Here is a 26,650-nt window from a genome sequence, read left to right on the forward strand (position 1 = left end):
TGTGTGCATGCTCATACCAATGACAAACTTGGTTGCTCTCTAAGGTGCTACTGGAAGGAACTTTTTTATTTTAACACATCAGTGTTCCCCATGTGTGCACAACACTCGTTGGAATGGATCATGCGTTGCCTTCGTAAATGCAGGCTGTATTCTTTAAGAAAGCGTTAAAGAGTTGCTTACGCCTAATACTTCCTAATCGTTCAGTGGTCCGCTCTTGTGTGTTTACCCCCAAAAGCTGAACATTTCCAAATTGGTGTCCCGTATTCTTGCACGTCAATTCCGCATGAAAAAATAAGTTTTTATTTGATGGCGGTGAGAAGTAATCCTCTGCTGAGATGACCTGTGTTTACCGCTAAAATCCTAAATATACAGTACCGTACTTACGTTTATGAGGAAGCGAGGCTCACCAAACAAGGACGGGGGAAGAAATGGGGTGGGGGCAATTTGGGCATAATATTTAGAAGCCAGGCTGTGGGGAGGTGGCAAAAACAATTCCTGTAAATGTATAGGACAAACAATGGAAGGGTGCGATGGTCACTTAACGTGGTGTGGAAGAGGGAACTCAACGTTTGCCGCTGCTGCAAAAACCTCGCCACCGCCCCTCTTCCCCCTCCTATGCCTTCCTCCAGTGCTAGAAGAAAAGGCCTCGGACCCCCTAAAAGCCTCGACGTCCTTCTCCACACAATGGAAGAGCGTCATCCGCCCGGCGCACAGGAGACAAAAGTCCGCCATTCCCACCCCAAGATGGCCGCCGGGCGGGGAAAAGAGGAATTTCGCCCCGCCCTCTTTCCCGTCTCCCTATCTCATATGTAGATACTCTAGGCGTTGGGGCGCGCTCTCTCTGATCCGGCTCGGCTCCCTTTTCCCGCCTCCGCTTTAGAAGCCAATGCGCGGCCCGCTCACCGGACGTGACGTCTCACCGGAGGGCGGGTGGCAGCCGGGATAGCCTGCCTGCCGGCGGAAGGAAGTGACGCCAAGGGAACATCGCGGAAGTGTGGGGGCGGGTGTGCGCGCGCGGGGTGGATCTGGGCGGTGGCGGGCGGCGTTTGTCACCGGTGGCGGCAGAAATAGCAGGAGCAGCGACACCAGCAACACCGGCGCAAGGTAGAGGCCGGCGCTGGGCAAGGGGGCTGCAACTGAGGTCGGGGCTTCTGGGCTTGGGGCGGGCTGCTGCTGCTGCAATGCTTGAGAACCTCTTTTTATCCCGTATTTCCCCCCCTATCCTGCTTCTCCACCCCACCCTTCTTTGGCTTTGGCGATGATGGTCGCCCGCCGTTTCTGCTCGCCATCGCCTCTGCGGGGTGGCTTTTTGGTTACCCTTCCGCCCTAGTGGGAGTCGCACACCTCAGGGCCGGTTTGCGTTATGAATGGGCGACCTGTGCGCGCGCCCGTTAATATTTCGGTTGGGGTGCCGTCCATTGAGCTCTGCAGCTAACTTCCTCTCGCCATCCCTTAATAGTCTCCCGTGCCTGTTAGTGCTGCCATGTAGGCACCTGCTCGCATGGGGTGGGGGAGGGAATAAACTTCCCTTTCTGATGGCTAATCCTAGATATATATATATATTTTACTCTGTTCATACTCAGATTTCTTGTTCTTGCCTTCCTTTATAATAAGCGACCAGTTCCCATGCTTTTGTTTCTTTGTCTGTTTCGTTGGAATAGGCCTAAAGTGTATCTCTGCCTGCTCTATAGCTGCTTGGGTAGGCGTTGCTGGACTTCACACCTTCCTGGTCTTTCCTCCATAGGAGCTCTTATTTTTTTCCTCAGCAATTTCCTTCAAGTCAAGCCTGCAGCAAGTGTGTGTTAAAGTTATTTTTGTAAGTGCCTGCTCAGTTTATCATTGACATGAAATTTCACACAAGGCCTTTGAGAAAGTCGCTATATGAGAGAATGTGGGTGAGCTTGAGGGCTTTATTTGAGTTAAAACGTGGCATTTGGTCACTTGTTTCCCCCCTGGAGTAAGGGGGGCTCAGTATTGTACAGAGAGTGCCATTTCATCCATGACTGAGTTGATATATTTCTGTTTCTAGGTTTAGAACAGAGGAAGCCAATGTGGTGCCATCCAGGTGTTGTTGGACTCCTGTCATCCCTGACCATGCTGCTTGGGGCTGATGGGAGTTCTAGTCCAGCAGTCTTAATGTAAACAGTCTACAGGCTTGAAAAGCATCTCTTCTTTTTATATTAAGCCCTGGTGTGGGTGAAAGTTCATATCACAATCACTAACGAAGGTCACTACTCAAACTGTTCTATTAACAAAACCTTTATTTGAGCCTGTTCTCTCCATGGGATATGCTTCATGTTGGCTCTGCTTATAGAACCCTACAAAGGGGTTGGATTGAAACATTGGGACTAATTGCCTGCACATTGAGATGTGGATGAAATGCATATCCTATGGACCAACAGCATGCTATGCAGCTAATGCTAATTCCATAGCAAAATGTGATTGATAATAGGGTACGTATTTATGGCAGTATGATCATATTTGTGGCTAAAAGTCATTGGATGCAGAGGATCAATTTGACCGCTATACATTTGTGGAGCTTTGTTGCCATAGGTAGGGCTGTATCACTTTTTTAGCATTGGATTAATGACACTGATAAAATGTTTTCAGGGCATAATAGCTGATCTATTCTTTTAGCAGTCTTCTGGAAAGACCTAGAGATGCTGGAGGGGCACCCACAGACCTGGACTCTGTTGTTACTGAGTGTTCTGTAGTCTAAGTGTCCAGTAGTAGCAGAGGTGTTGAGAGTGGGAGGCACAATGTTATCTGCACAGGTTAGTCATACCTTATCTGTAAGGTGTGTGTGTAAATCTAGTGCCAACTTCTCGGTCCTGCAAACAGTTATAAGAATATAAATTCATGCCGTATACAGGAGGAAATTACAAAAAAAGGCTGTAAAACAATATTCCTTCTAACAGTAATGCTATGTCTGTACTGTAATGGGTAAAGCTGCTTAGATTCAACATGGAACCTGTCTGCATCCTTTCTGAGAGTGCACTAAATCTTAGCTACATTTCCTGAACCAGCCTGTTGCACTGTAGGCTTCCTTTTATAGACTGCAACTAATCAGCCAAGATTTGGTTTAGGGTAGGGACCTTTCTGGCTCTACAGGCCACATTTCAGAGTCACAAATGATGCTCGGAGAACTAGCAGGCAGCAAGGTGGTGCTAAAAGCAAGATTCCCTTCCCACTTCATTTCAGCAGCTTATTTCACTGCAAACCAATGTTGGAAGATGCTCCTGCTTAGTGTTGTGTTCCTGCTTTGTGCAGGACTTGCGACTCCTGACAACCAGCTGGTTGTTGGGCACTTTGGAAGCTGCTTAAGCAGACTATGACAAGACCTCAACCTTTTGACTCAGCCTTGTCCATACTCATGCGGGGTAAGGTAGATACATACCATAAGAGTGGCTTGCCCAAAATGGCCTCATTGTCCAAATGGGGAAGTCCGGAAGGCCAAGATTGGCCTCTGGGTCAGAGGGTCCTGGGGGACTGAAATCTGGTCAGTCTTGATGCTCAGTGAATCACATCAGGAATATGCTGGAAGCAGAAGCTTTATCCTTGATGTAGCCATTCTGTATGAAAAAAACTCAGCAAGGAAGATGCTTCTCTTCTGCTTTAGGGAAGGTACAGGTTTTTTCCCTCTTATCGGTAGGCTGTGGGTGAAATAAAGGAAATGTAATTGACTACAGTCAAGCAGTGTTTGGTGGATCTTTGATAAGTGATCTAGCTGCCAGTGTGCTACAAGTTATCCAGTCTGTCTACCTACTTATACTCTGGATTGCTTCAGCTGCTTTGCCGATCTTGTGGCACTATTCTGTAAGAGGTCCTGCTAGCTTGGTCTTCACTTTCTCAGTTCCAGCACTCAGAGCTCAGCTAACACACAACTGACCTTTTTGCACCAGTGATCTACTGGCTTTGGGCTTCCTAATGTTTTAGGTTGGCATTGTAGCAGTACCAGTAAAAGCCAGGACTCCTGTCATGCCTTTACTCTGGTCAATATTTGCTGCTCTGTTTCCATGGTGAGTGCTTGTGTATGCTGCAGCTTAGCAAACTTGTACTATCAGCTAATACATCGTGGCAAATGAACGTTGCACAGCGGGTAAATGCAGATTAGAATCTGTCGTGCCTAATTCTCCACCAGTATGAGAACTTCAGAGCACTCAAGCAAAGCTCACCAATGCTTGGAGGCTATAAAATGCCGGTTTGTGAAAGAGTTCTGTATCAGGCTGTTCTCCTGGCTTTAAAGGCTGCGAATGTTTTAGCAACAAAGTCTTTTCAATTCTGTATGAAATGCTAACAGATGTGGTCAAAACCAGCAAGAGTTACATGATCTGGCAATCAATGGCTTCCTGCATCCCCTGGCTCAATTGTGCATGTAAAAAGGATAAATCCAAACTCCCCACTGATCCCTTTCTCCCTCACTGCAGCAGAGTGCATTAGCTCTAAGGCTAATGGGATCTCCAGTTCGTTCAGATGGAACATTCTGCCAAAGTGAATTAGTGGCTCAGCCTTGGGGACCATTCGTGTGAGGAGCTTCTGTTCTTGCCTCTCATCAGCAGCAAATTTCCCTGGTGGCAAAACCCTGTGTCTTCCCTGCAGTGCTGAATGTTTCTCTGTCTGTTTGGCAGTCTGATTAATGATGTGGATTGTGCTTTCTTGGAAGACCTTGCTTCTCTGGGACCCCCCCTTCTTCCCTTTAGAAACATCCAAAGGGTGAAAAGACTGGATGAGTAGCGAGGGTCTGTCAGTAGAAGAAACTGGGAGCAGTGCTGGCAAGCAGTAATGCTGGGCAGTTGCAAACAAGCTGCCCTGCTGCTCCTGAAATATGTTAGCTGTAAAATAGAGCCCAATGCATTAGTTTTGGCCCTTTCACACTAAAGATTGCTTACACATTTACTTTTCTCTGTACAGCGATTTCTGTGTAGGAAAACTAGCTTTCCTTTCTGTGCAGTGTGTTGTGCCTGTACAGTATTTCATGCCATGGGTATGCAGATTAGCACACAGCCCCGCTGCCTGATAAGTACAGAACAAGTGCATGTGCCAGATTTCACACATTTTGTTGTATAGCAACATGTACTCAGATTTATTCCATGAATGAAAGTGTGTGGGAAGCAGGTTTCCCCTCCCAGAACCATTGTATTGACCCATTGTCTAACCCAGGCATCCCCAAACTTCGGCCCTCCAGATGTTTTGGACTACAATCCCCATCTTCCCCGACCACTGGTCCTGTTAGCTAGGGATCATGGGAGTTGTGGGCCAAAACATCTGGAGGGCCGCAGTTTGGGGATGCCTGGTCTAACCAGTGGCATGTAACAGACTGATATAGCCAGTGTTGTATTGGTCAGCCTGTGCTGACCAAGGAATGAGATGGTCATTGTAATGCTGCAAAGAATATACAGTATAGAGCCATTTGCTGTGAGAGCAATTGGGAATTGGACCGTAGATCTTTACAGATGTAGTTAAGTACCCTAATCACTTGAGGGCAGGCAAGCTTTTCTGTGTTACTACCGTGTTTCCCACATTTTAAGACACCGTCTTATATTTATTTTACCCAAGAAAATAAGCCTATGGCTTATTTTCGGGGGGTGTCTTTTTAATTTTTTTTTAACTGTAATTACGGCAGCCAGCGTTGCTGCTGCTGGGTTCCGGAGGCAGCCTGCAGGGTCGGTGCCCAGCTGCGCCGGTGCTGGACACTGGAGAGAGCAGGAGACTGAGCAGCCACTGCGGCATCGCGCTGCCAGAGACTCGCAGCCACTGAGGAGCTTGCGGCGCCGGGGCTTGCGGGCGGCTCTCGCCTTTCCGCCCTTTCTCCTGCTCCCGGGGGAGACGTGGCTTCTATTCCCCATTGCCAAGGAAACAGCCCGGGGGAGAGACGCCAGAGCTGAGGCGCCCCCCGCCCGCGGATCCCACGTGCCGCCGAAAACGGCAATGCTTAGGGCCCCCCACTCCTCGCCCGAAGTGGAGTAAGGCCCCCCGAGCGGTCCAGGGCTTGCTTCCGAATGCGCAGGGACAGGACTGCGCTGTTAAACTCTTTGCAAACTCCTTGCCCAAAAGAAAGCTGTCCTGCAGAGTGCCGGATCGAGGAGCCGGTCTGCAGAGTCAGCGCCCAGCAGCGCGGCGCTGGATTGAGGAGGCGGTGCTTCGTGCGGAGCTGCTGGGCGCCGACCCGGCAGGCCGCTTCCTCGATCCGGCGGCCTCCCGGGTTGGCGCCCAGCAGCGCCGCGCGGAGCACCGGATCGAGGAAGCGGCCTGCCGGGTCGGCGCTGGATTGAGGAGGCGGTGCTTCGTGCGGAGCTGCTGGGCGCCGACCCGGCAGGCCGCTTCCTCGATCCGGTGCTCCGCGCGGCGCTGCTGGGCGCCCACCCGGGAGGCCGCCGGATCGAGGAAGCGGCCTGCCGGGTCGGCGCCCAGCAGCTCCGCACGAAGCACCGCCTCCTCAATCCAGCGCCGCGCTGCTGGGCGCTGACTCTGCAGACCGGCTCCTCGATCCGGCACTCTGCAGGACAGCTTTCTTTTGGGCAAGGAGTTTGCAAAGAGTTTAACAGCGCAGTCCTGTCCCTGCGCATTCGGAAGCAAGCCCTGGACCGCTCGGGGGGCCTTACTCCACTTCGGGCGAGGAGTGGGGGGCCCTAAGCATTGCCGTTTTCGGCGGCACGTGGGATCCGCGGGCGGGGGGCGCCTCAGCTCTGGCGTCTCTCCCCCGGGCTGTTTCCTTGGCAATGGGGAATAGAAGCCACGTCTCCCCCGGGAGCAGGAGAAAGGGCGGCAAGGCGAGAGCCGCCTGCAAGCCCCGGCGCCGCAAGCTCCTCAGTGGCTGCGAGTCTCTGGCAGCGCAATGCCACAGTGGCTGCTCAGTCTCCTCTCTCCCATGCCCAGCGCTGCTGGGAGCCGACCCTGCAGGCATGGCTTATTTTCGGGGTATGTCTTATATTTTACAAAGGCTTTAAAATCCTGCCATGGCTTATATTATGACTCCGTCTTAAAAAGGGGGAAACACGGTAATTGGCTGTTTTTAATCTCAGGTACTTTTAGGTGCTGCCTGAAATCTTCAGATGCAAAATTGGCTCAGATATTATACCTCTCTGAGTTAATCATGTCAACATGATAGCGGCTCTCAAATTCAGGTGCATGAGGATGGCCACTTGCTCTAGAGCTATATTTAGTGTGTAGAGGTGCTCCAGTTCCTAGATAAATTGTCGGTTCTATATTAGTACTGAAAGTGTTCTAAATAGTCCTTGAAGCTGCAGTGCTACTTAATCCCCCTTTTCCTGACCCATCTTCTCCCCCTGGCTTTCCACACTTTCCAGTTCAGTTAGGACACAAATATAGCGTTAAAATAAACTCCTTCCTCTCAATCTCTTTTCATCTTTAATTTTCTGTTGCTTCTAGATGGTATAGAATAATTTCCCAATAATAAGTGTATGTAGTTCATGTGGAAAACATGAACTAATTTTGAAATGAAGCGCTCATAACTTTGACCTAAACTCTGTTAGCACTACATGGTCTAGTGTAGGCTATGCATGCATGTATGAACAAATTGTTCCAATGTATCTATATATTATTGTGGTCTGTTGGTGATCCTTAGCATTTTTAATGTGCTGATATGACTGTTAAAACAATGTAATACCCAATAAGTTTCAGAGGGGTAACTGTTTTGTTTAATCTGTTTTTAAGCAAAACCAAAACCTTTTGGCACATTAAACACTAATGAATTTATTTTGGCTTTTGCTTTCATGCCAATTTCCATGATTTGCTTGTATCTGCAAGCTTACAGGCATCACCCTGCCCATGCTCTCTGCTGTAGATTAGATTGAAGGTTGTACAAAAGGTTCTAATACTAAGCTTGTTGCATATGATTTTGTGGTTTGATACTAGAAAGATCTAGTAGTATAAATAGGGTGAATACAGGGGAAGCTAAACAAAGCTTGCTGTAGTTAAACATTGATGCTTACATTCCAGTTTATGTATATGGCTTTTCGCTCATGTGACTTGCACCTACCGTAGCTATTTGCTGGAATCAAAAGGTGTCATGGCACCATAAAGCAGGAGCGAGGAATTGGTGATCAACACCCATTAACCCCAGCCAGCTTGCTCAGTGGTTAAAGGTGATGGGAGTGGTTGTCCAGCAATGTCTTGAGGGCCACAGGTTCCCCAGTCTTGCTTTAAAGTAAAGTAAAGGGGCCCCTGACCATCAGGTCCAGTCGTGTCCGACTCTGGGGTTGCGGCGCTCATCTTGCTCTATAGGCCGAGGGAGCCGGCGTTTGTCCGCAGACAGCTTCCGGTTCATGTGGCCAGCATGACAAAGCTGCTTCTGGCGAACCAGAGCAGCGCACGGAAACGCCGTTTACCTTCCCGCCGGAGCGGTCCCTATTTATCTACTTGCACTTTGATGTGCTTTCGAACTGCTAGGTGGGCAGGAGCTGGGACCAAGCAACAGGAGCTCACCCCGTTGCAGGGATTCGAACCGCCGACCTTCTGATCAGCAAGCCCTAGACCAGGGGTCCCCAGACTACGGCCCCCGGGCCGGATGCGGCCCAATTAGCCTCCCAATCTGGCCCGCAACGCCCGCCGCCTGCTGCCGCCGCCCGCTTTTACGGCGCACAGCGCGGCGGCGATCTTCAAAATCGGCAAAAAATCGCCGAAAATCCTTTGTGCACATGCGTATGGGCCTCTCCCGACCCAGAAGAGGTCATTTCCAATGCACTTCCGGGTCGGGGGAGGCCCATACGCATGCGCACAAGCGATTTTCGGCGATTTTTCCCCGACCGTGTGCGTGCGCACGGGCGCACGCTCCCCGCCCTCCGGCCCGCTGCGCGCGCACTCCCCTACTCTCCGGCCCGCCGTGCGGTCGGCGCGGCGGGCACCGGCCCGAAGCCGGGTAAGTCTGGGGACCCCTGCCCTAGACTCTGTGATTTAACCCACAGCGCCACCTGGGTCCCAATGGTACAAAACTCTTGGCCTTGCTGTACCAGCCTAACCCTGGCAGTCCTTTGGAGCACAAGTTACTTTCCTGTAACTTTGAACAACACTGCCGTGATTTCCATGGAAGTCTCCCCCACCCACCTGAAATTTGTTCTCTGTGCTGCTTAAGATACTGTGGCGCCAATCTTGCAAGAGTTTATGCCACTGTTCTCTGTTCTCCTCTGCTGTGCTTGGGAAAAGTGGAAAGTCTAACTTGAATGGCTCTTTCTGGTATTGGACACAGCTCCACCATCGGGGCAGATTTCGTGAGCAGAGTGCCTGAGAGTGTGATTTAAAACAAATCTGCTGGTGTTGCTTCTGCTGCCACCTGGAAATGGCGATAAAGGGCCTTTGTTCCCTCTAGGCGGTCTTTATCCTGCTGACCCTTCGTAAACTGCTCTCTTCCTCCAAGGAAGGGCCAACGTCTTGTTAGAAAGTGGCCTTCCTCTTTGATTGGAAACGGCTCCTCTTAATGCAGGCAGGGATTTTGTGACCTGATGTGAAGGGAAGCTGCTCCCTGGCAAGGGCATATGAGCTTGCCCTCCCCCCTCAAAGCCTTCTCTGTTATACTACAATTGCATGGCCCCTTCGCCTGCAGCAAATCTGCGTGTGCTGGGAGCGAAGTCTGCTTTCTAGGACTGCATAGTCCCTTGTGTGTGATGGGGCCAGGCTGTGGTGTCTGCCTTCCCTGGAAGTCCTGGCAGCTGAAAAGGCTTTCCAGCCTCATATCGACAGCAGTCTTGAGAGGATTAACGTTCTGGCCTGGGGTGGGGAGACAGGGGAGGCAAAGTATCATCATATTCTGTGCCACTGCTGGGCTTGCAGTGCTTTGTGAATGGTGAATCATGCAATCCAATTTCTGACAGCTCCTGTCTGACTCTTTTCTCTCCTCCCCCCTTTGGATTTATTTTTATTAAAGATTTGTCTTTCTTACACATCAGTTACATTTGTTGTGAGACAATTGTGCTGTGTACCGTATAAGGTTGGGGGAAAAGAGGGGTGGGGTGGTGAGGCTTATATTCTTTTATATAGTGTACGTGTCAGCGTCAACTGAGTAGGTTCTCTTTCTATTTTCTGGTATTACATTTCCTTGGTAGTGAGAGGTATTGGGGGGGCAGGGTGTGGTTGGTTGTCTGTGGTTGGCTGCAGTGGGGTTTGTTTTCATTTGTGAGGTGGGGGGGGGCTTGTTGGGTCAGGTAAGCCAGACTGATTCGTATGCTGTCGGCGGATTCTTCTTGTCTTGTTGGGCTGTGTATGTGATAAAGGGAAGCCATACTGGGGTGAAGGCATCCTCTTCTATTTGTCCCTGTGTCAGTTTCAGTTTTTCGGTTAGCTTTTCTAGTAAGGCCTTTTCTCATACAATTTGATACCATTGGTCCATGTTTACTCCTGACAGGTCTTTCCAGTGTCTGGCTTTCCAGTGTCTGGCTATGAGGCTTCTGGCTGCTGAGAGTAGGTGGGATTTAAGCTCTGTATGTGAGTGGTCATTATGATATTGGAAGATGTTCAGTAGCGCCAGTTCTGCGGTGAGTTCTAATACCTGTTTAGTTATTTTGCATATCTCTTATAGGGCTGCTATCCAGAAGGGTTGGGATTTTAGGGCATTCCCACAACATGTGGAGGTATGTGCCCGTGGAGGTGCAACTTCTCCAACATCTTGGTGGGGTTCCTGGGCGTATCAGCGCCAGTTTCTGTGGTGTTAAGTGCTACCTGTAGGTGAGTTTCAGAGTGAGTTCCCTTCTTTTGGCTGATACGAATTTAAAGGGAGGTTTAGACCACATTCTAGTCCATTGGGTGGGGTTAATTTCATAGCCTATGTCGTGCTCCCATTGCTCTTTGATTATGTCAAGGGAGTTTGTGGGATTTTGGAGCAGTATTTTGTATATTGTGGATACCATCCCTTTGCCATGTCCCTCTGTTGTCAGGAGAAGGTTTTTGAAGGTGATCAAGGGCCTAGTCGCTGTTGATTTTACTGCTGGATTGTTTAAGAAGGCATGTAGTTGATGGTGTGGTAGCCAAGGTATTTCCATGTCCCCTAGTTTGTCTTGTATTTCTTGTTTTGGTATGGGTTTGTTGTTTTTGTAGAAGTCTTTTAGACAGTGTAGGCCTTTGGCTTGCCAGGTTTTTATCTGGAGGTTTTGTGCTGCGTGTTGTAATAGTGGGTGATAAGCCAGTGGGGTTTGGGATAGTTTGCCTACTTTTCCCTTCTGTGTGAACCTGTCCAGTGTTGTGCGGTTTTTCTTTAGTTTGTTTTGGAGAAATGGGTATGCTGTTGTGGGGATGTTTTCGATGGTGTCTCTCTCCAAGTGGACCCATTGTCTGTGCCTGACTCTTTTCTGTGGTGCAGCCTTGAATTAACTGGGTAGTCATAGGCAACAAGGAATTGCATGCAGGCAAGTGAATGGGAGAGTCACACCATCCCTCTTCTATGCCCATCACAAAAGCCCCTTGGACTGCCAGAGGAGGGAAGACACCCACACACTATTAACATTTATTGTAAGCTTGTGGGTTTCTTAACAAGGTTACTTCAGTGTGTATTGCCCCGATCCCTATAGTTCATAATTCCTGCTATTGCTGTGTACTTCACTTAGTTTTCTGGGGTGGATAAGAGGTGGCGAGGTTCTCGCTCTGCAGCAATACTTGTAATGTGGATGTCAGTTTCCAGGATTGGAGGTGGTGTGTGGCTGTGTTTGTGTATGACAGGGAATTTTTCATGAGACTGGGGCCTAGTGATGCACATGAATCCTACTAGCTGCTTTTTTCATGGGGTTGGAAGCAGGGATAACAGTGAGCCTAGCAACACAACTTGGGACTGCATGATGCTAGCGTGGGTGGTATAATAGGTACTTATGATAGTCCGTCCCCCCATATAGATTGCTTCTTGGCTGCCTTTAGGGGAAAAGAAGTGGGGTGTAGGCAGAAGTCTGTAAGTGGGCCTAACCCACATAGGAAAGCAGCTGAGCTGTGCCAGTGGCAGCAGCTCTTCAGTAATGTCTAAGGCATGTGGTCACACCCTTGGGGAGCGAGCCAGCTTCCTGATTGGAAGGGGAGGGGCATTGCTGCTTTCCATCCCTTTATACTTCCAGTCCTGACAGCGAGCTGCTGTGCCTTAAAGGGGCACTCCAGCTGGAGCAAGGAAAATACTGCTGCTAGCCAACAGCTTCTCCCCCTTGAGGACCCTGTGCGCACACAGGAAAACAACTCCCAAGGGTGGGGGCAGACAACTGCTTTTTTCTGTGTAGCCTTCCTATTGCACACAAGTCCCCTTCCCTGGTATAGTTTTACCTACACCTTTTATTCCAAGGAAGGTCTCCCTCAGTTCCTGGAATTCTTTGAAGATTGCTGAACTACAGTATGTTTTGCAGTTCTACGATGCAAGGAGGGACAGGGGCAACTAGGGTTGGTGTTCCTCCTCTGGAAGGTAACTGCCCCAGGTAATTTTCCATTCCTTATCCTTGGTTTTACGAACAGTGTTCAAAATTAGACAGGCTCTGGGTGCATTTTGCAACCTTGGTTTAAGGAGCCACTTGGTGCCTAGTTTATATAGCTGAGTTTCTAACACAGCTTCTGAGGTGGGACATACCTAGTTGCTCATTTCAACATAGTTGGCTTGGCTTAGGAACATGTTGGCCGATGCCTTGCTACTGAATATTTATGAAGAAGGCTGTTTGCATTGGCTGCCTGGTATCTTGGAAATCTCTGCCTTTTGCCTCTCTCTCTCTCTCTCTCCCCTATGAAAGATGAGAGATCAGTGTGTTTGTTCAGTCAACTTTAAACCGTAGTAGTAGTAGTAGTAGTTAACACTGCTGCAGTAAAAAGATTGAAGCCCTGCCCTTTCACAACACATGTACCTCAGCAAATGTCAGTGTTTATGAGAAAAGTCTGGAGCACTTGTTTGTGTTCATGTGATAACTAGCCTTCTTAAATCAGTATTTGAGCCTTTTCAAGTATTTAGGTACCGTGTTTCCCCTTTTTTAATACGTAGTCATAAAGTAAGCCATGGCAGGATTTCTAGGCATGTGCGAAACGTAAGACATACCCCGAAAATAAGGCATACCTCGGGAGAGGTTTGAGACCATGTGGGAGGGGGTGCATGAATTGAGCGCGTTGCCAGGTGAGCCACGCTGGGAGCCTCCCTGCTCTTCCCAGGACTTTTTTCCACTCGGGCCGAGCGCCCGGACAGGGAAACCCCCCGGCGTCGGGAGCGCTGCTAGCCCCTTCCGCGCCTCTGGAGCACTGTGGGCTGCATGGTCCAAGGCTGAGCAGCAACGGGAGGCCCGCTGGCCCTTCCGTGCCGCCAGGGCAACGGACGGCGGCGGGAGCGCTGCTGGCCCCTTCCACTCCTCTAGAGTGTCGTGGGCTGCATGGCCCAAGGCTGAGCGGCGACGGGAGGCCTGTGGGCCCTTTCACGCCGCCGGGGCGACGGACGGCTTTTTTTTTCCTAGTCGCTTTTAAAAACAAGGCGCTGGACTAGAGGGACCTTTGGTTTGGTCCGCCTGGGCTCTTTCTGTTTAAGCGTGTGCCTTTCTGTTTAAGCACGGGAGAACAGTTCTTCGGAGAGGCTCTCCCGGCTCCCGCCTTGGGCTCTGCAGCACCACCTCCCACACAGAGGAAGCTGACCCCTGCGGAAGCCCTCACGCCCGTCCCTCAAAGCCATGTTGTGCCGGAGCAGCCCAGCAGCTTAGCCGGCAATGTCTCGCCCTGCTCCCAATCCGCCTTGCCACCCACGACTGGGCCATTTCAGATTCCGTCCCACTCCCGCCCTGCCTCCTCAGCCGCTGTGCGACCTAGCCCCAGCCAGCCAGCCGCCCAAGCCTGGCTCCTTGAAGGCTTCGCCTTAGCAAAATCCCTGCCTAGGCTGGAGCTGGGGGAGCCTCGCGCCATCGCTTCACACACCCGCTCACGGCGCGCCCCAAGCACCAAGCAACCCCGGCGCGGGACCTGCCCGGTTCCCGCGTGCGCAGGTTCAGGCCGCGGCTTCGGCACTGAACGGACGGTGACGGGAGCGCTGCTGGCCCCCTTCTGCCCCGCCGGAATGTTGTGGGCCGCATGGCCTCGGCGCCCGGAACCGGCGGCTGCTGCAGCGCCAAGCACTCGGAGCGCTCAGCAGCGCCCCGAGCCAGCGGGCTGTCATAAGGTACCGTAATAACCAGCTTGCTGACTACCGGTACACTTTCCTCCCTTCCTGTATTCCGAGAGCCAGTCTCTGCAAATTCCACCCTTCCTGTCTGCCTTATAAGACCAACGAGCAACAGAAGGTACCGTAATAAAATAAAATAAAATAAAAACCTAATAAAAAATTAAGACATCCCCTGAAAATAAGACACCTTGTGTTTTTTTGAGGAAAAAAAGTTATAAGACGGTGTCTTAAAAAAGGGGAAACATGGTAGAACCACCACTACATCAGTCTTTTTGAAAGAGGCTTAAATCGAGAAGATCTGCTATGGAGAAGCAAGCATTTCTTTATACTGAAGACATAAAGATAGTCACGGAGGCCACATCTGCACCATACTAAACCTCTTTTATGTGGCTTCTTCCAAAGAATCCTGGGAACGAGAGTTAGAATTCCCAGAGTGGTTTAACAGCTAGTCCCGCTTCCCTGGGAGTTGTGAGTATTATACCTCTGCAAAGGAGGAAAGCAGCTCTCAGTATCCTAAACAAATGCAGTTCCCAGAGCCCTTTCTAGGAAGGACCGAATGTTAAGGTGGTGTAATCATGCTTTATGTCAGGTGCAGAAGTGACCTATGTTACAAGTGTTTCTGGTGGATGCTGTTGGCCCTTGTCTGCCTTCCCCTTTGAGAGTTATGCATGCTTGCGGATGGAAGCCACAGATCATGTGATTGTTGTACCGTACTTTCCCAGTTGAGCTACCTTTGTGGAGTTCTTCCGTCCAATAAAAAGTTGTTCCAGCTGTACTGAGTCTTGGTTAGTTGATCAAAATCCTGGCATTTCTACTCTTAATTGTTAAAAACAACAGCAACCCATAAGGTTCATTTTTTGGATAAGCAAGGAGTCTTGTGTACAAAATTTGCCAGGTGCATTTTGCACCTGACTGTCGGCCACTTGCAACCAAGTGAAGATGCCTGAGTGATAGGATGGTGCCTGACATCACCATCTGGAGGTGCATGCCTGGGGATCCTTGGATCTTGACTGTTTTCACATACTAATACCCCATCCTGTACAATTTTATTGGTTATATTTTATCTGCACAATCAGAATGAATTTCAGGAACCGAAATGCTTTTTTCTGTACAACGTGAGCAGGAGCAGTGAACGCCATTATACGGTAGTTAATTGTTGTAGCTTGTCTTCACTTACCCTGCTCACAGTTGTGAATAATGTTCTTATGTTATGAATGGTCTATGTCACCATTAAGAAAAGGAGGTAGGAATATGCCAATATATATGTGGACTGTCTCTAAATAAAGTGGCTTTTCTTCTTGTAAGTTCTCAAATCTCTTAACCTAGCTCAAGAAGGTAATCTGATCTAGCCAGATGTTTAACTAATAATCAATCACAGTCAGTCTGTCGTTTGAAAAATAAGACTTTAGAGCCGTCTTGCCCAAAAAATGGCAACTAGACATTCCGTTTTGGCGACTGTAACCTTGGTTTAAGGAGCCATATGACACCTAGCTTATATATCTTAGTTTCTAACACTGCTTGTGCCAAGGTTAGAAAAATTATTATGACATATTATGACATCATAAAACATCAGATACATTGTAAGCCACATGAACAAGTCCTCCCAGAACTGCTGTCCGTTACCTGATTGAATAATTAGTGACAAAGCATTTCTGTCCCCGTTTTCATTTGTTCTCCATCAAATACAAGGGCAGAGGACGCTTCCTGAAAATTGAAATACAGTCGTACCTTGGAAGTCGAACAAAATCCATTCTGGAAGTCCGTTCAACTTCCAAAACATTTGGAAACCAAAGCACAGCTTCTGTTTGGCTGCAGGAAGCTCCTGTAGCCAAGTGGAAGCCGCGCCAGACGTTTCGGTTCCCAAGACCGTTAGCAAACCAGAACTTCCTGGTTTGCGGTGTTCGGGAGCCAAAACGTCCGAATACCAAGACATTTGGGATCCAAGGTACGACTATACAGTTTTGAATGACTTTGGCATACTTTTGCCCAGTTTGAGATTTACTGCTTCATCCAAGTCCTGCAGGTGCAGGCAAGATTGGGTGCTAAGTAGCAAAGGCTCCTGTTGAGGCAGTTCTTACAGCCAGGTGTCTGGTCTTTTAGTGGTCCTGAAATTTGCAGGTACACAAACCTTCGACCCCAGAGCACAGTCGGGGGCTGGGCTAGACTCAAGAGCCATATCTCAGTGGTGGTGAACATGCAAAAAGTCCCCGACTCATTTCCATAGCAGAGCTGGGGAAGACCGCGGGCTTAAAAACCCTGCAGAGCTGCTTCCAGTCAGTGTAGGCTGCCCTGAACTAGATAGGCCCAATGTCCACTGTGTTATATGCAGCTTTTTATGAGCAGAGAAGACCTTTGAAAGCTCACCAGGTTTTTTTGGGGGGGGGAGTATATTGTTTTCTGCCTTGTTACCCAATAAGATTTCATAATAATGTGTCAAAGTTAAAAACAACAACATGTTTAGCAGGATTCATCTGGCATCCTGATGCTCTTTTCCCGTTTGTGATGCTTTGAGGCAAAAGACCTGGCTTCACTTCAACTTATTGTTTGTCACGATGAGATTGTACTTTGGAGGCAACAAGCCACCCACAACTAATCAGTTGGGTTAGTGTGGAGTTTGTTCCAGCTGTCAAGTGCGCTCCACTCTCTCCTGATTGGGTCCTTTTAGCATCTACGTAGTGCCTGTTGGCAGTGATTTTAGCCCTTGTCCTGACCTCTGCATATTTATGTAAAGTGAATCGGAGGAGAGGAGAGGCACAAGAGGAAGCAAGGAAGAAAATTGGTGGCAGCGGAAGAGCTACTTCCCCCGAACCCCCTTTTTTATTTATTTAAAAAAGACAGAGGCCTGGGCTCGCTGGTTGCCAACAGCACAAAAGGAAAATTCCAAGGCCTTTGAAACCCCGTTGCTTGAGAACACCACCTCAGATCATTTCTAACCTTTCCAGGGAGCCCCCTGGGATGAGTTGCAACTTCAAAGGGCTTTTCGTAGCCTGCAGAGGAGTTGGGAGTGTCTGAACTGGGTTTTATAATGAGAGCAGGCTCCTTTAACCATGGTTACCATAATAGCTTCCTATTCGCTGTCCTGAGATAGCTTGGAGGAAGCTTGCCCCACCTCACTCCATGACTGGTCCCTCCGCCTGCCCACCCCAGCCAATAATAGCAGCCACCTTCGCTGGCTTTGTTTAGCATTGGGTATAACTGGGTGCTTTATTTCTCCTTCAGACGGGCAGCGGGTGCTGCCAACCCTAGCCCGCCTGCTGTGTGAGTTGGGGTGCCGTTGGCTTATATGGGGCAGATTTTGGCTAAAAGGGCTAGCATGCAGTGATAAAGACCAGGGTGGAGCAGCAAGCTTGTCGCTTGGTTGATTCGCTTCCTTCCAGGTCCTGAGTGAGGTAGAACAGAACATCTATCTGGCAATGAGGCTCTTTTAACTTCAGCAGCAGGGGGCAAAGTGCAAAGGTTCACATCCTGTGGTGCCTCTCTTGAGGAGGAGGAGGGGAGCATATCAGCTAGGAACCTCAGTCTCTGCGACTTTAATTCCTTCAGGAATTCTGTGCACCAAGACAAAAATCTCAGAAAGTTAAAGGATTACAGCACCTGGGGAATTTCCTTGAGCTTTGGCAAGGGTTTTCCCCCTTGCAGACATTGTTGTTTCTAGCCAAGTTGCCGTAGCTAATGCACTTGTTTGTGTCCCTTCCTTCTCTCCTCTCTCTCCCACCCCCAAATAGGTCATAGTTGCAGACATGGCTGAACAAGAGCCTACCCCCGAACAGCTGGCCCAGATTGCAGCTGAGAATGAGGAGGACGAGCACTCTGTCAACTACAAGCCCCCTGCCCAGAAGAGCATCCAGGAGATTCAGGAACTGGACAAGGATGATGAGAGTTTACGCAAGTACAAGGAGGCCCTGTTGGGAAATGTTGCCATCGCTGTCGGTGAGTCCCTGGAGGACGTATTTGGGCTTACTGTGCGAGGGAAGCAGGCCTTCTGAAACCTGCCCCGCTTTCTCACACATGCATGCTTCTCCAAAAGTATTTGGCCCTCTTCTATTTGGATGTGGTGTGGAAACCATCTGGTCTAAGCCAAGAGCTGAGGTCCTGAGGAAAGAAGCTTGGGAGTTGCCCAGTCCTGAAATCCATGGTCTTGGAGGGGGGAATTGTCTCTGCAAACTGGAACTTTAGACTTTGAATAAACTCTACAGGTTTGTAACCAGATCTAAGTCAGGAGTAAATTTGCGTAAGCCTTGTCTTCTCTCTCTCTCTCTCTCTCTCTCTCTCTCTCACACACACACACACACACACACACACACTGCTAATTACTTTTTTTGGCAGCACCTGAGATGATGGGGAACAAGTAGAGGTACTGGTAGGCGGGTAGGGGGTGAGAAACTATAGGGACCAGGGAACCATGAGAGTTAAAGGCCCAAAGCTTTCCTCTTAATCTGAGTTTTGGGATCCACTTATGGCTTTCAGGACAGTCCATTTGTGAAGAGAACATTAAGTAAACTTAGGCACAAAGGGTTGTACCCAATGAAGTTGACCTGTTAGCACAAGGACTTTGGCCTGCACGATAAGACTTTCCTTCACACTCCTCAAATTTGCTCAGCAGAGGTGGTGGTGGAAAACCCAGAATGGAGGTGCATGAGGAGAAAGCAGGGAGAACAAGCCCAGTTGCACAGGCAGAGGCCCTTAATGGGACAATTGAATTGGATACAACCCAAAGGCTCACCAGGTGGCAGATTTGTTGACTGCTGCGCAGTACATTGGTGGATCCATACTTGCCATGCTTTTTTGCTGCTCTGCTCTGCAGCCCATCCCTGCAGCTATCAAATGAGATACTTAAGGGCTGGTCTGCTTACCCTCTAGTATTTATGCCTTAACTTCTCTTCCAGATCCCAGCACTCCAAACGTGGTGGTAACAAAACTGACTTTGGTCTGCGCTACTGCTCCTGGACCCTTGGAGTTGGACCTCACAGGTGAGTGGGTTAAGTCAGAATATATGATCGGTCCTGTACAGGTAGGCTAGACTGGTTCACCAGAGGATCTTTCAGTCTCAATACATTGCATTCTCACTGCAGATAGCCAGCCCTATACAAACATCTACTGCTACAGAGTTTCGCCCTACAGCATTTGCTTTGCACCCAGTTTTGATAGAGAAGAGGTCATTGCCAGAACTGAGAGCCATTTGAAGAGTTTTTCCTGCACAGTTGCTGCTGTGATGTGGTTTAAGGCTCGTCTTGCCTATTACGGAATAGGCTTGTGTTAAAGTCATCTTAGGGCTCAGCATTGATCCATGAGATAGACTAATTCTTAGTTTCAGAGCAGCCAAATTTACATTTGGCTGTTCAGACAGCCTACCGGTCCAGTGGTAGAGCAGTCACCCAACAAAGGCGCCTGCCTCGTTTCACATCTGCACCTTTGCATTCTGGGAAAGGTCTGCCAGACTTTGGCTAGGAGAGAGTGCAGTTTGCAGAGTTGTGGCAGAGCTACCAGCTGGAATAAGCAGGTTGCCAGAGGGGAAAACAATCCGGACCTGAATGCACAATTTCCTTTTTCTTTTTGGACAGAAGGAAATACAGTGGTACCTCGGTTTATGAACACAATTGGTTCTGGAAGTCTGTTCATAAACTGAAGCGTTCATAAACTGAAGCGAACTTTTCCATTGAAAGTAATGGAAAGTGGATTAATCCGTTCCAGACGGGTCCGCGAAGTACTTAAACTGAAGCGTTCATAAACTGAAACATGGGTGTAATTGGTTCCGGAAGTCTGTTCATAAACTGAAGCGTTCATAAACTGAAGCGAACTTTCCCATTGAAAGTAATGGAAAGTGAATTAATCCGTTCCAGATGGGTCTGCGGCGTTCGTAAACCGAGGTGTTCATAAACCGAGGTTTCACTGTATTAAACTACGGTAGGACTCAGTGCAAACCCAGCCATTTTACCGAGTGCTGCAGTGCCAGCTGAATAGCCTGCAAAATGGCCTAGTATACAAGCCTTTGGATTGTCTGAACTGGACAACAGGCATCAGTCTAGGCTTGTGCCATTCTGGTGTTCTTTCATTCTGGTGTTGCTTTGATGCTCCATGGCTAGAAAAAACAATGATACCGTTAAACATTCACAACCATACTTTAAAACACATAAAATTTAAAACGCTAAACCAGATTTCTAAGCATCTGGGTAGGCTTTGTCTAAACCAGAATGTATTTAGCAGGCACCGAAAAGAGTACAGTGAAGGCAATTGTTGTTGTTTAGTCGTTTAGTCGTGTCCGACTCTTTGTGACCCCATGGACCAGAGCACGCCAGGCACTCCTGTCTTGCACTGCCTCCCGCAGTTTGGTCAAACTCATGTTCGTAGCTTCGAGAACACTGTCCAACCATCTTGTCCTCTGTCGTCCCCTTTTCCTTGTGCCCTCCATCTTTCCCAACATCAGGGTCTTTTCCAGGGAGCCTTCTCTTCTCATGAGGTGGCCAAAGTATTGGAGCCTCAGCTTCACGATCTGTCCTTCCAGGGAGCACTCAGGGCTGATTTCCTTCAGAATGGATAGGTTTGATCTTCTTGCAGTCCATGGGACTCTCAAGAGTCTCCTCCAGCACCATAATTCAAAAGCATCAATTCTATAGCTTGACCTCAATAGGAGTAGCTTGACCTCAATAGGCAGGGAGTTCCAAAGGGCAGGCGCTGCCACACTAAACAATCGAGTTCTTAAAAATGAAGAACGGGTATTATGTGGCACCCACAGTAGCGCCAATCCTAAGTAATCAAATGGGCATACGTGGAGCAAAGGGATCTCGTAGGTAAACTGGTCCCAAGTTGCTAAGGGCTTTATATGCTAATATACATAGAAATCAATCTGCTGCTCTTTGCTTTAAAGCTCTCAGTGGAAAGTTTGTCTTTGATTCCTGCCTTCTCCTTGCTGTTCAGGTGACCTGGAGAGTTTCAAGAAGCAGTGCTTTGTCCTGAAGGAAGGTGTTGAATACCAGCTAAAAATCTCCTTTCGGGTAAGGTCTCTTGTCTTACTGGTCAGCCTTCGGGTTGTGCTCTGGCCTTTAGGATTTTGTGTGTCAAGAGAAAAGTGCTTGTTGGCTGATGGAATTCTCTGTCTATTTAGGTGCACAAAGAGATTGTTTCGGGGTTGAAGTATATTCAGCACACATTCAGGAAAGGAGTAAAAAGTAAGTGTCAAGGAGTGGGAGGGGTCATGTGCAGTAGATCCCATACCTTTCGTTTGCTTTTCACGAAGCAAAAGGGGGGGACGACTTCACAATGGTTTTTCAGAGGCGTTCTATCAACTTTTAGTTTGAAACATTATCTCAATAAAACTGGAACTTGGTGTTTGAGCTGATACAGAGGATGTGTTGCTTCTGCTTGAATGCCAACCATGCAGGCGGCAGTAGCGAGCGATTCCGATGGCTTTGGAAGGCTGGCTCTTCCCTCTCCGCACAAAAACTCTTTGGAGAGTCATTGGCGCATTTCAAATATTCTGGTTCTGTGTCTTGTGTTTCCCCCCCCCCTTCTAGTTGACAAGACTGACTACATGGTTGGGAGCTACGGGCCACGTGCTGAGGACTACGAGTTCCTGACCCCCATGGAGGAAGCCCCCAAGGGCATGCTGGCTCGGGGCAGCTACAACATCCGATCCAAATTTACAGACGACGACAAGACAGACCACCTTTCCTGGGAGTGGAACCTAAACATCAAGAAGGAGTGGAAGGATTAGCCCTTCCCTAGCCAAATCCTGAGAGTTGCTCAGACAGTGGCTACAGTAGGAGAAAAAAAAACACCCCACCCTGTACCAAAGTGCTGGCATTGAGACCCTCCCTCCCCTTCCCCATTCTTAAGCTCATCAGGAAGACCTTTTGGTTCAACGCCCCACATATTTCCTCCCAAGAATCACTGAAAGAAATTGACCAAACCTGCACTGTCTGGCCCAAGCGCAGAGGTGGAAGTGCTCTCTCTCCTTTCTCTGGCCTCCCGATTATGAGGTCTGCTGCTTCTGACCCACTTTGAATACATTTCAGGCAGGTGCTGAAGGGGAAGCAACATTCCTGCCTGCAGGGGAGAGGATTCGGAGGCACTCCTGTCTCTGGGTGAAGGGCAAGGTGCTGAGGAATCGATTCCATGCAGAGCTGGGAACTGCCTGCTGCCTCCCCCCCCCAATTGTTTCCAGGCTCAATCATGTTCATGGCCTGCCCCTTCTCCTCCGGAGACGTGGGTCGGCTTTCCATTTGTGATGGTTTCCTGTAACCATGATGCCTTAATGTGTATAACATACATCCTCCAGGGAGGGCCCCCCCCCGACCTTGTTACACTTTTTTATATGTGCTCCTGTCCTGTCCCCCACACATACCCCTCCCTCCTCCTGATTTTTCCATCTTCTGGCCAGACCATCCCCCTGCTGAGGCTGATGTCTCCAAAGGCTTACGCTGCTACCCTTACAGACTCCCTGTGGCCAGAGAAGCGCTTGCTTCCAGCTAGGGAGGTGGGGCCTGTTGGTGGGCGTGGAAGTTACGAGTGCCACTGTCATCTCCATGTTAGTTCTGTCACACCTAAACTGGCTGCAAAGTGCTGAAGTTCCCAGGGCAGCCCCTGGGTTTTAGGGCTGGAAGAAGGATTGGCCCAGCTCAGCTGCTCCTCACCAGATCTGAACAAAAGAGCTTGCTATGGACAAATATTCGAGAGCAGTGAATGCCTTATGTATCTGTTCTGCCTTTGAAATCATGTGCCTGGCCTGTCAGTATTTATTATTGCCTTGATTAGATGCTTCTCCTTCATGCTGCCCGGACAGCCCTGCTACCCCCAGTAGAAACCCCACTGACGTGGAAGGAGGAGGCCTCGCAGGGCCTGCTCTCTTGTTTTGTCAGGTGGGCATGTTCCAGCTCAGCAGCCCAACTCAGCGGGGCTATTGCGAGTCCCAAACTTGTGTTAGAACTGGGACCAAGCGCGTGGTGTGTGTGTGTGGTTCTCTTTCATAGCTACATCTCTGCCCCCGACTCCTCTTCCCCACTCCGTCCCTTGCAGGATTTTTTTTTTGTTAAATTGATTTGATGCGTTTTTGTCTATAAATCTAAAGATCTGGATTAACAGATTTGGAATCATCAGCTTCCCCTTTACTGACGGTAAAATAAAATCTTGAAACTGACATGGTTTTCGCTTCCTCGTCGAAGTTCTTCCAAGCTTGCTGTGAGCAGTGGGTGTGGGAGGGGGAAATGGGGCTCAGACACCCAAGGCCTCCAGATGTTGTTGGACTACAACACCCATCCATCCCTGACCTTTGCTTCATGCTGGCTGGGACTGATGGGAGCAGGGAGTTCAACAACATTTAAGGGCCGCAAGCATCCCGTCCCTGACTCAACAAGGAGGAATTGCCAAGGCTTAGGAAATCCAGCTTTTGCAGTGATACCATGTATTGATACCGCACTCTCAAAAATGTGAAGGGGAATTAAATTTCACTTGGAACTCTTTCCTAACAACCCATAGATGGATACCTTATATGCCAAAGGGATTTCTCCCTGATTCCCACCTGTCAGGGCTTGTGTGTGACTACTCTTGAGTAAAGACGCCAAACTCCTTCCTGTCTTTAACAGGTTTATTGTGCATCGTATTTACAGTGCAGAGATGCCAAGAAACATGACCTGCTAGTCACTCGCAGAATCCGGGAGTGGACGTTTCCTGTTACGTGACCAGCGTAAGAGCTTGGGGACCCCAAAACGCCGCCTCCCTTCCTTACGCTTAGTCCCACACCTTAACTGGGGCGACGGAAGTGGCTGCCCCGTTTCCGCAGCCTGTTGGCCAGGGCAGTGCCCAGGCTCTGCAGCATCTCTGAGCCCTCTCTCCTCCACCCCCCTGACTTCCTCCTCCCTCTCTCCTGACCTGCTGCTGCTGCTCTCGCTGGGCAATGTGCTGGTCAGCAGGAGAGGGGGAGGCTCCCTGTACGGAGGTCCCCTGGCACCACCCTTGTCACTTTTTGAGACTGAGGGTCGCTGTTAGAACCATCTGCAAGGAGACTGGTTGGAACAGCTCCTTGCAGCTTGACCTGTGAGCGTTCATGCCATCACCAGCTGCTGCCAGGAATACCTGCTGCTAGTGTAGAAGCTGCTATGTTCCATGCCATATAGGGGGGGGGTCTCTGCTGAGTTTTTCTACTGTGTTAATATTGCAAATGGCCAACTTCTCAAATCCAAATGGGTGGGTGGCTGTGTGTTGTGCATGTGGGGTGGCCATAGCCACTGCTGGCGTGCAGGACCTGGAGGGTGGACTGCGAGTGAATGTAACTTTTCAGCCTAAAGAAGGTAGCCTGGTCCTGTTGTCACTTCATGGAGGCTGTTTTCAAGTCCTGGAGCTGGTGTATGGATAGGGGAAGGGGGACGTTCAGGCAAAGCATCCTCAGCAGCACCCCTTAAGTTGGAATATGTAAACACAAATGCTGTCTCTGCACAACACAAGGGGACTAAAAAGTCAGGGTGGCACTGGAGGCGTTGCCATTATCGGGTGCTCACAATGAATTCTTCTGAATCAGACTGAAGCTCCACTGAGCCTTACCCAGAAGTTGCTGTCTCTGCAGAAGTCTACAAGTAGGTCATTAATGGAGCCGCCTACCCTGCTTTTTGCCTCCTAGCAGCAGTTTTACTGCCTTTGAACCTGAGCTGTGGTGCCTGTGGACATTTGTCTTCCATGAATGCTGGGTGCTGGACACACTGAGGAAAGGAGGTTTCCTCCATGCTCTGCTTGCAGTTTTCTCAAGAGACATCTGAATGTTCATCTCTATGAGCTACCGGTAGATGGGCCACTCAGTATATAACACAGCTTCCTATGTCTAGCACTAGGGGAATGAATGTGGCTTAGTGGCAGAGCATCTCTTTTACAAGCAGAAGGTGCCAGGTTCAATGCCCCAGAATCTCCAGGTAGCCATGGGAAAGATTCCCATCTGAAATCCTGGAGAGATGATGATGATGATGATACCCCACCCATCTGGCTGGGTATACTACCAGCGTAGAAAATACTGAGCTAGTTGGATCAGTTTCCTAATTGTATAATGTGGGTTCCTACATTCCCAGTTTCTTGGAATCAAGATGGTGCAATGGGTAGTCGCTTGGCCTGGCCCAGCAGGGACCCTGTTTACTGGGACCTCAATCAGTACCCGACTTCACAATCCTGTGGAGGCAGCCATGTAGAGTTGCCTACAGATAGCAAGCCCACTGCGCAAGTTCTGTTCCCATGATGTAATGCACATAGTGTATTTGCTCTCAACTCTTGCTGATAAACAGGTCCATAGTGTTCTTGGTGAATCATCCAACTGACAGGTGAAAGAACAATGGAACAATCCAGGAGAGAACTCTCTAGATTTAGAATACACAGCAGTTCTCTTGGAAGAGAAAATAGGCAACCTGTTTTAAGAGGTGGAGATGAAAAGCTTTCAAGACCCGAAGCTGTGGCATCCCTGGGTAACGCCAAAAACCTAGTCTTAGTAATGCATACTTTATTTCTTGACTCTGTTTTTTCCCCTTTGAAAATTTGAAATGGGTTGGAGTCAGTGCTTGAAAATAAAAAGTTAATCTTCTCAAATGGTGCCAATTTTGTGTCCTTCAGACCTTTTGTATTCGAGAAAACTCAGAAAGTGGTCCGCCAGTATGTTTTGATCCCAGTCTGGCCTGCATAACACAAGCAATCACCACTCTCTTATAGGCATGGCTGTACCCAAAAGAGGACTTACTGGCACATGTGGTGGAAATGCCACTATGTCTATAAGGGAAATAGGCCTCATGATGGGATGAGAAGTGTCACTAGATCCAAAGCTATTTTTGTAAACATTTGTTAACAAAAACACTGATATTACTTGTAAACTCTTGGTGCTTTATCTCTTGGTTGCTGCCCACTTGGTTATATCCCAAGGTGGAAGAATGTTTCTACTTTTTATTGGGATAGCTTGTTCCAAAAGGTTTTATGTATCACCATTTTTGAAAAATTAACCCATCATTTGCACGTTACTGGGGTGACACTGACCTGCAGGATTTTGCTGCCATTTAGTGACATTTTCTGACTTATTTGGCAAGGCAATCGCATAGCTGGCGCATTCCATCAAAATACAATTACAATTCGATACCGTTATGACAATATTACAACGGCTTTTTATTTTCACTCAAACATTTGTCACCTTTGCTCCAAACTGAGCGTTTCGTTAACTATTTCACTTTTTTCATTTCCCGTACCTGGACGTTCTTTTCCCAAATAAAATGTTTTCTCTTTACCTTGTCTCATGATGGAATCGTCTGTACTCTTTTTTTATGTTTGTATTTTTAAGTTCTCTGTATTCCGATGTGTTTCAATACCAACCAAAAAGTTGTGGTGTCTTGGACTAACAAACTTCGGCTTCCTAACAGTTACAGACGTGCCCAAGCAGTTTGTTAGTCCAAGACACCACAACTTTTTGGTTAGTGTTGAAACACACCAGAATACAGAGAAATTAAAAATACTGTACAAACATAAAAATTTAACAAGTATTCTCTCACTGCCATTTACAATGCTCTTGTTATAGCATTAGCAAATGTGGGGATTGTT

The 26,650-nt window shown here is 48.7% G+C and overlaps 1 protein-coding gene across 3 annotated transcripts; it reads left to right on the forward strand.

Moving 5' to 3' along the window:
* Window positions 1–968: 968 nt before the first annotated feature.
* On the forward strand, window positions 969–23,234 carry ARHGDIA (Rho GDP dissociation inhibitor alpha). Of its 3 annotated transcripts, none has more exons than XM_035104254.2 (6): window positions 969–1,104; window positions 17,827–18,031; window positions 18,988–19,071; window positions 21,017–21,093; window positions 21,204–21,267; window positions 21,613–23,234. In XM_035104254.2, the coding sequence occupies exons 2-6, from the start codon at window positions 17,842–17,844 to the stop codon at window positions 21,810–21,812; spliced, it is 615 nt and encodes a 204-aa protein (XP_034960145.1). In that variant the 5' UTR covers window positions 969–1,104; window positions 17,827–17,841; the 3' UTR covers window positions 21,813–23,234. The 3 variants fall into 3 exon arrangements, with proteins under 3 accessions (XP_034960145.1, XP_034960144.1, XP_034960146.1); XM_035104253.2 differs by lacking the exon at window positions 969–1,104 and adding an exon at window positions 10,129–10,487; XM_035104255.2 differs by lacking the exon at window positions 969–1,104 and adding an exon at window positions 10,534–12,395.
* The last annotated feature ends 3,416 nt before the right edge of the window (window positions 23,235–26,650 follow it).

Source organism: Zootoca vivipara, chromosome 2 (genome assembly GCF_963506605.1).
Source record: "Zootoca vivipara chromosome 2, rZooViv1.1, whole genome shotgun sequence".
In the NCBI taxonomy this organism is placed as follows: Eukaryota; Metazoa; Chordata; class Lepidosauria; order Squamata; family Lacertidae; genus Zootoca; species Zootoca vivipara.

Bases quoted from the DNA above. Each gene is read 5' to 3' on its own strand.
- ARHGDIA (XM_035104253.2), top strand. From the start codon at position 10,464: ATGTTCAGTAGCGCCAGTTCTGCG. The intron at 19,072-21,016 runs GTGAGTGGGTTA...CTTGCTGTTCAG, and splicing joins CTTGGAGTTGGACCTCACAG to GTGACCTGGAGAGTTTCAAG. The intron at 21,094-21,203 runs GTAAGGTCTCTT...CTGTCTATTTAG, and splicing joins AGCTAAAAATCTCCTTTCGG to GTGCACAAAGAGATTGTTTC.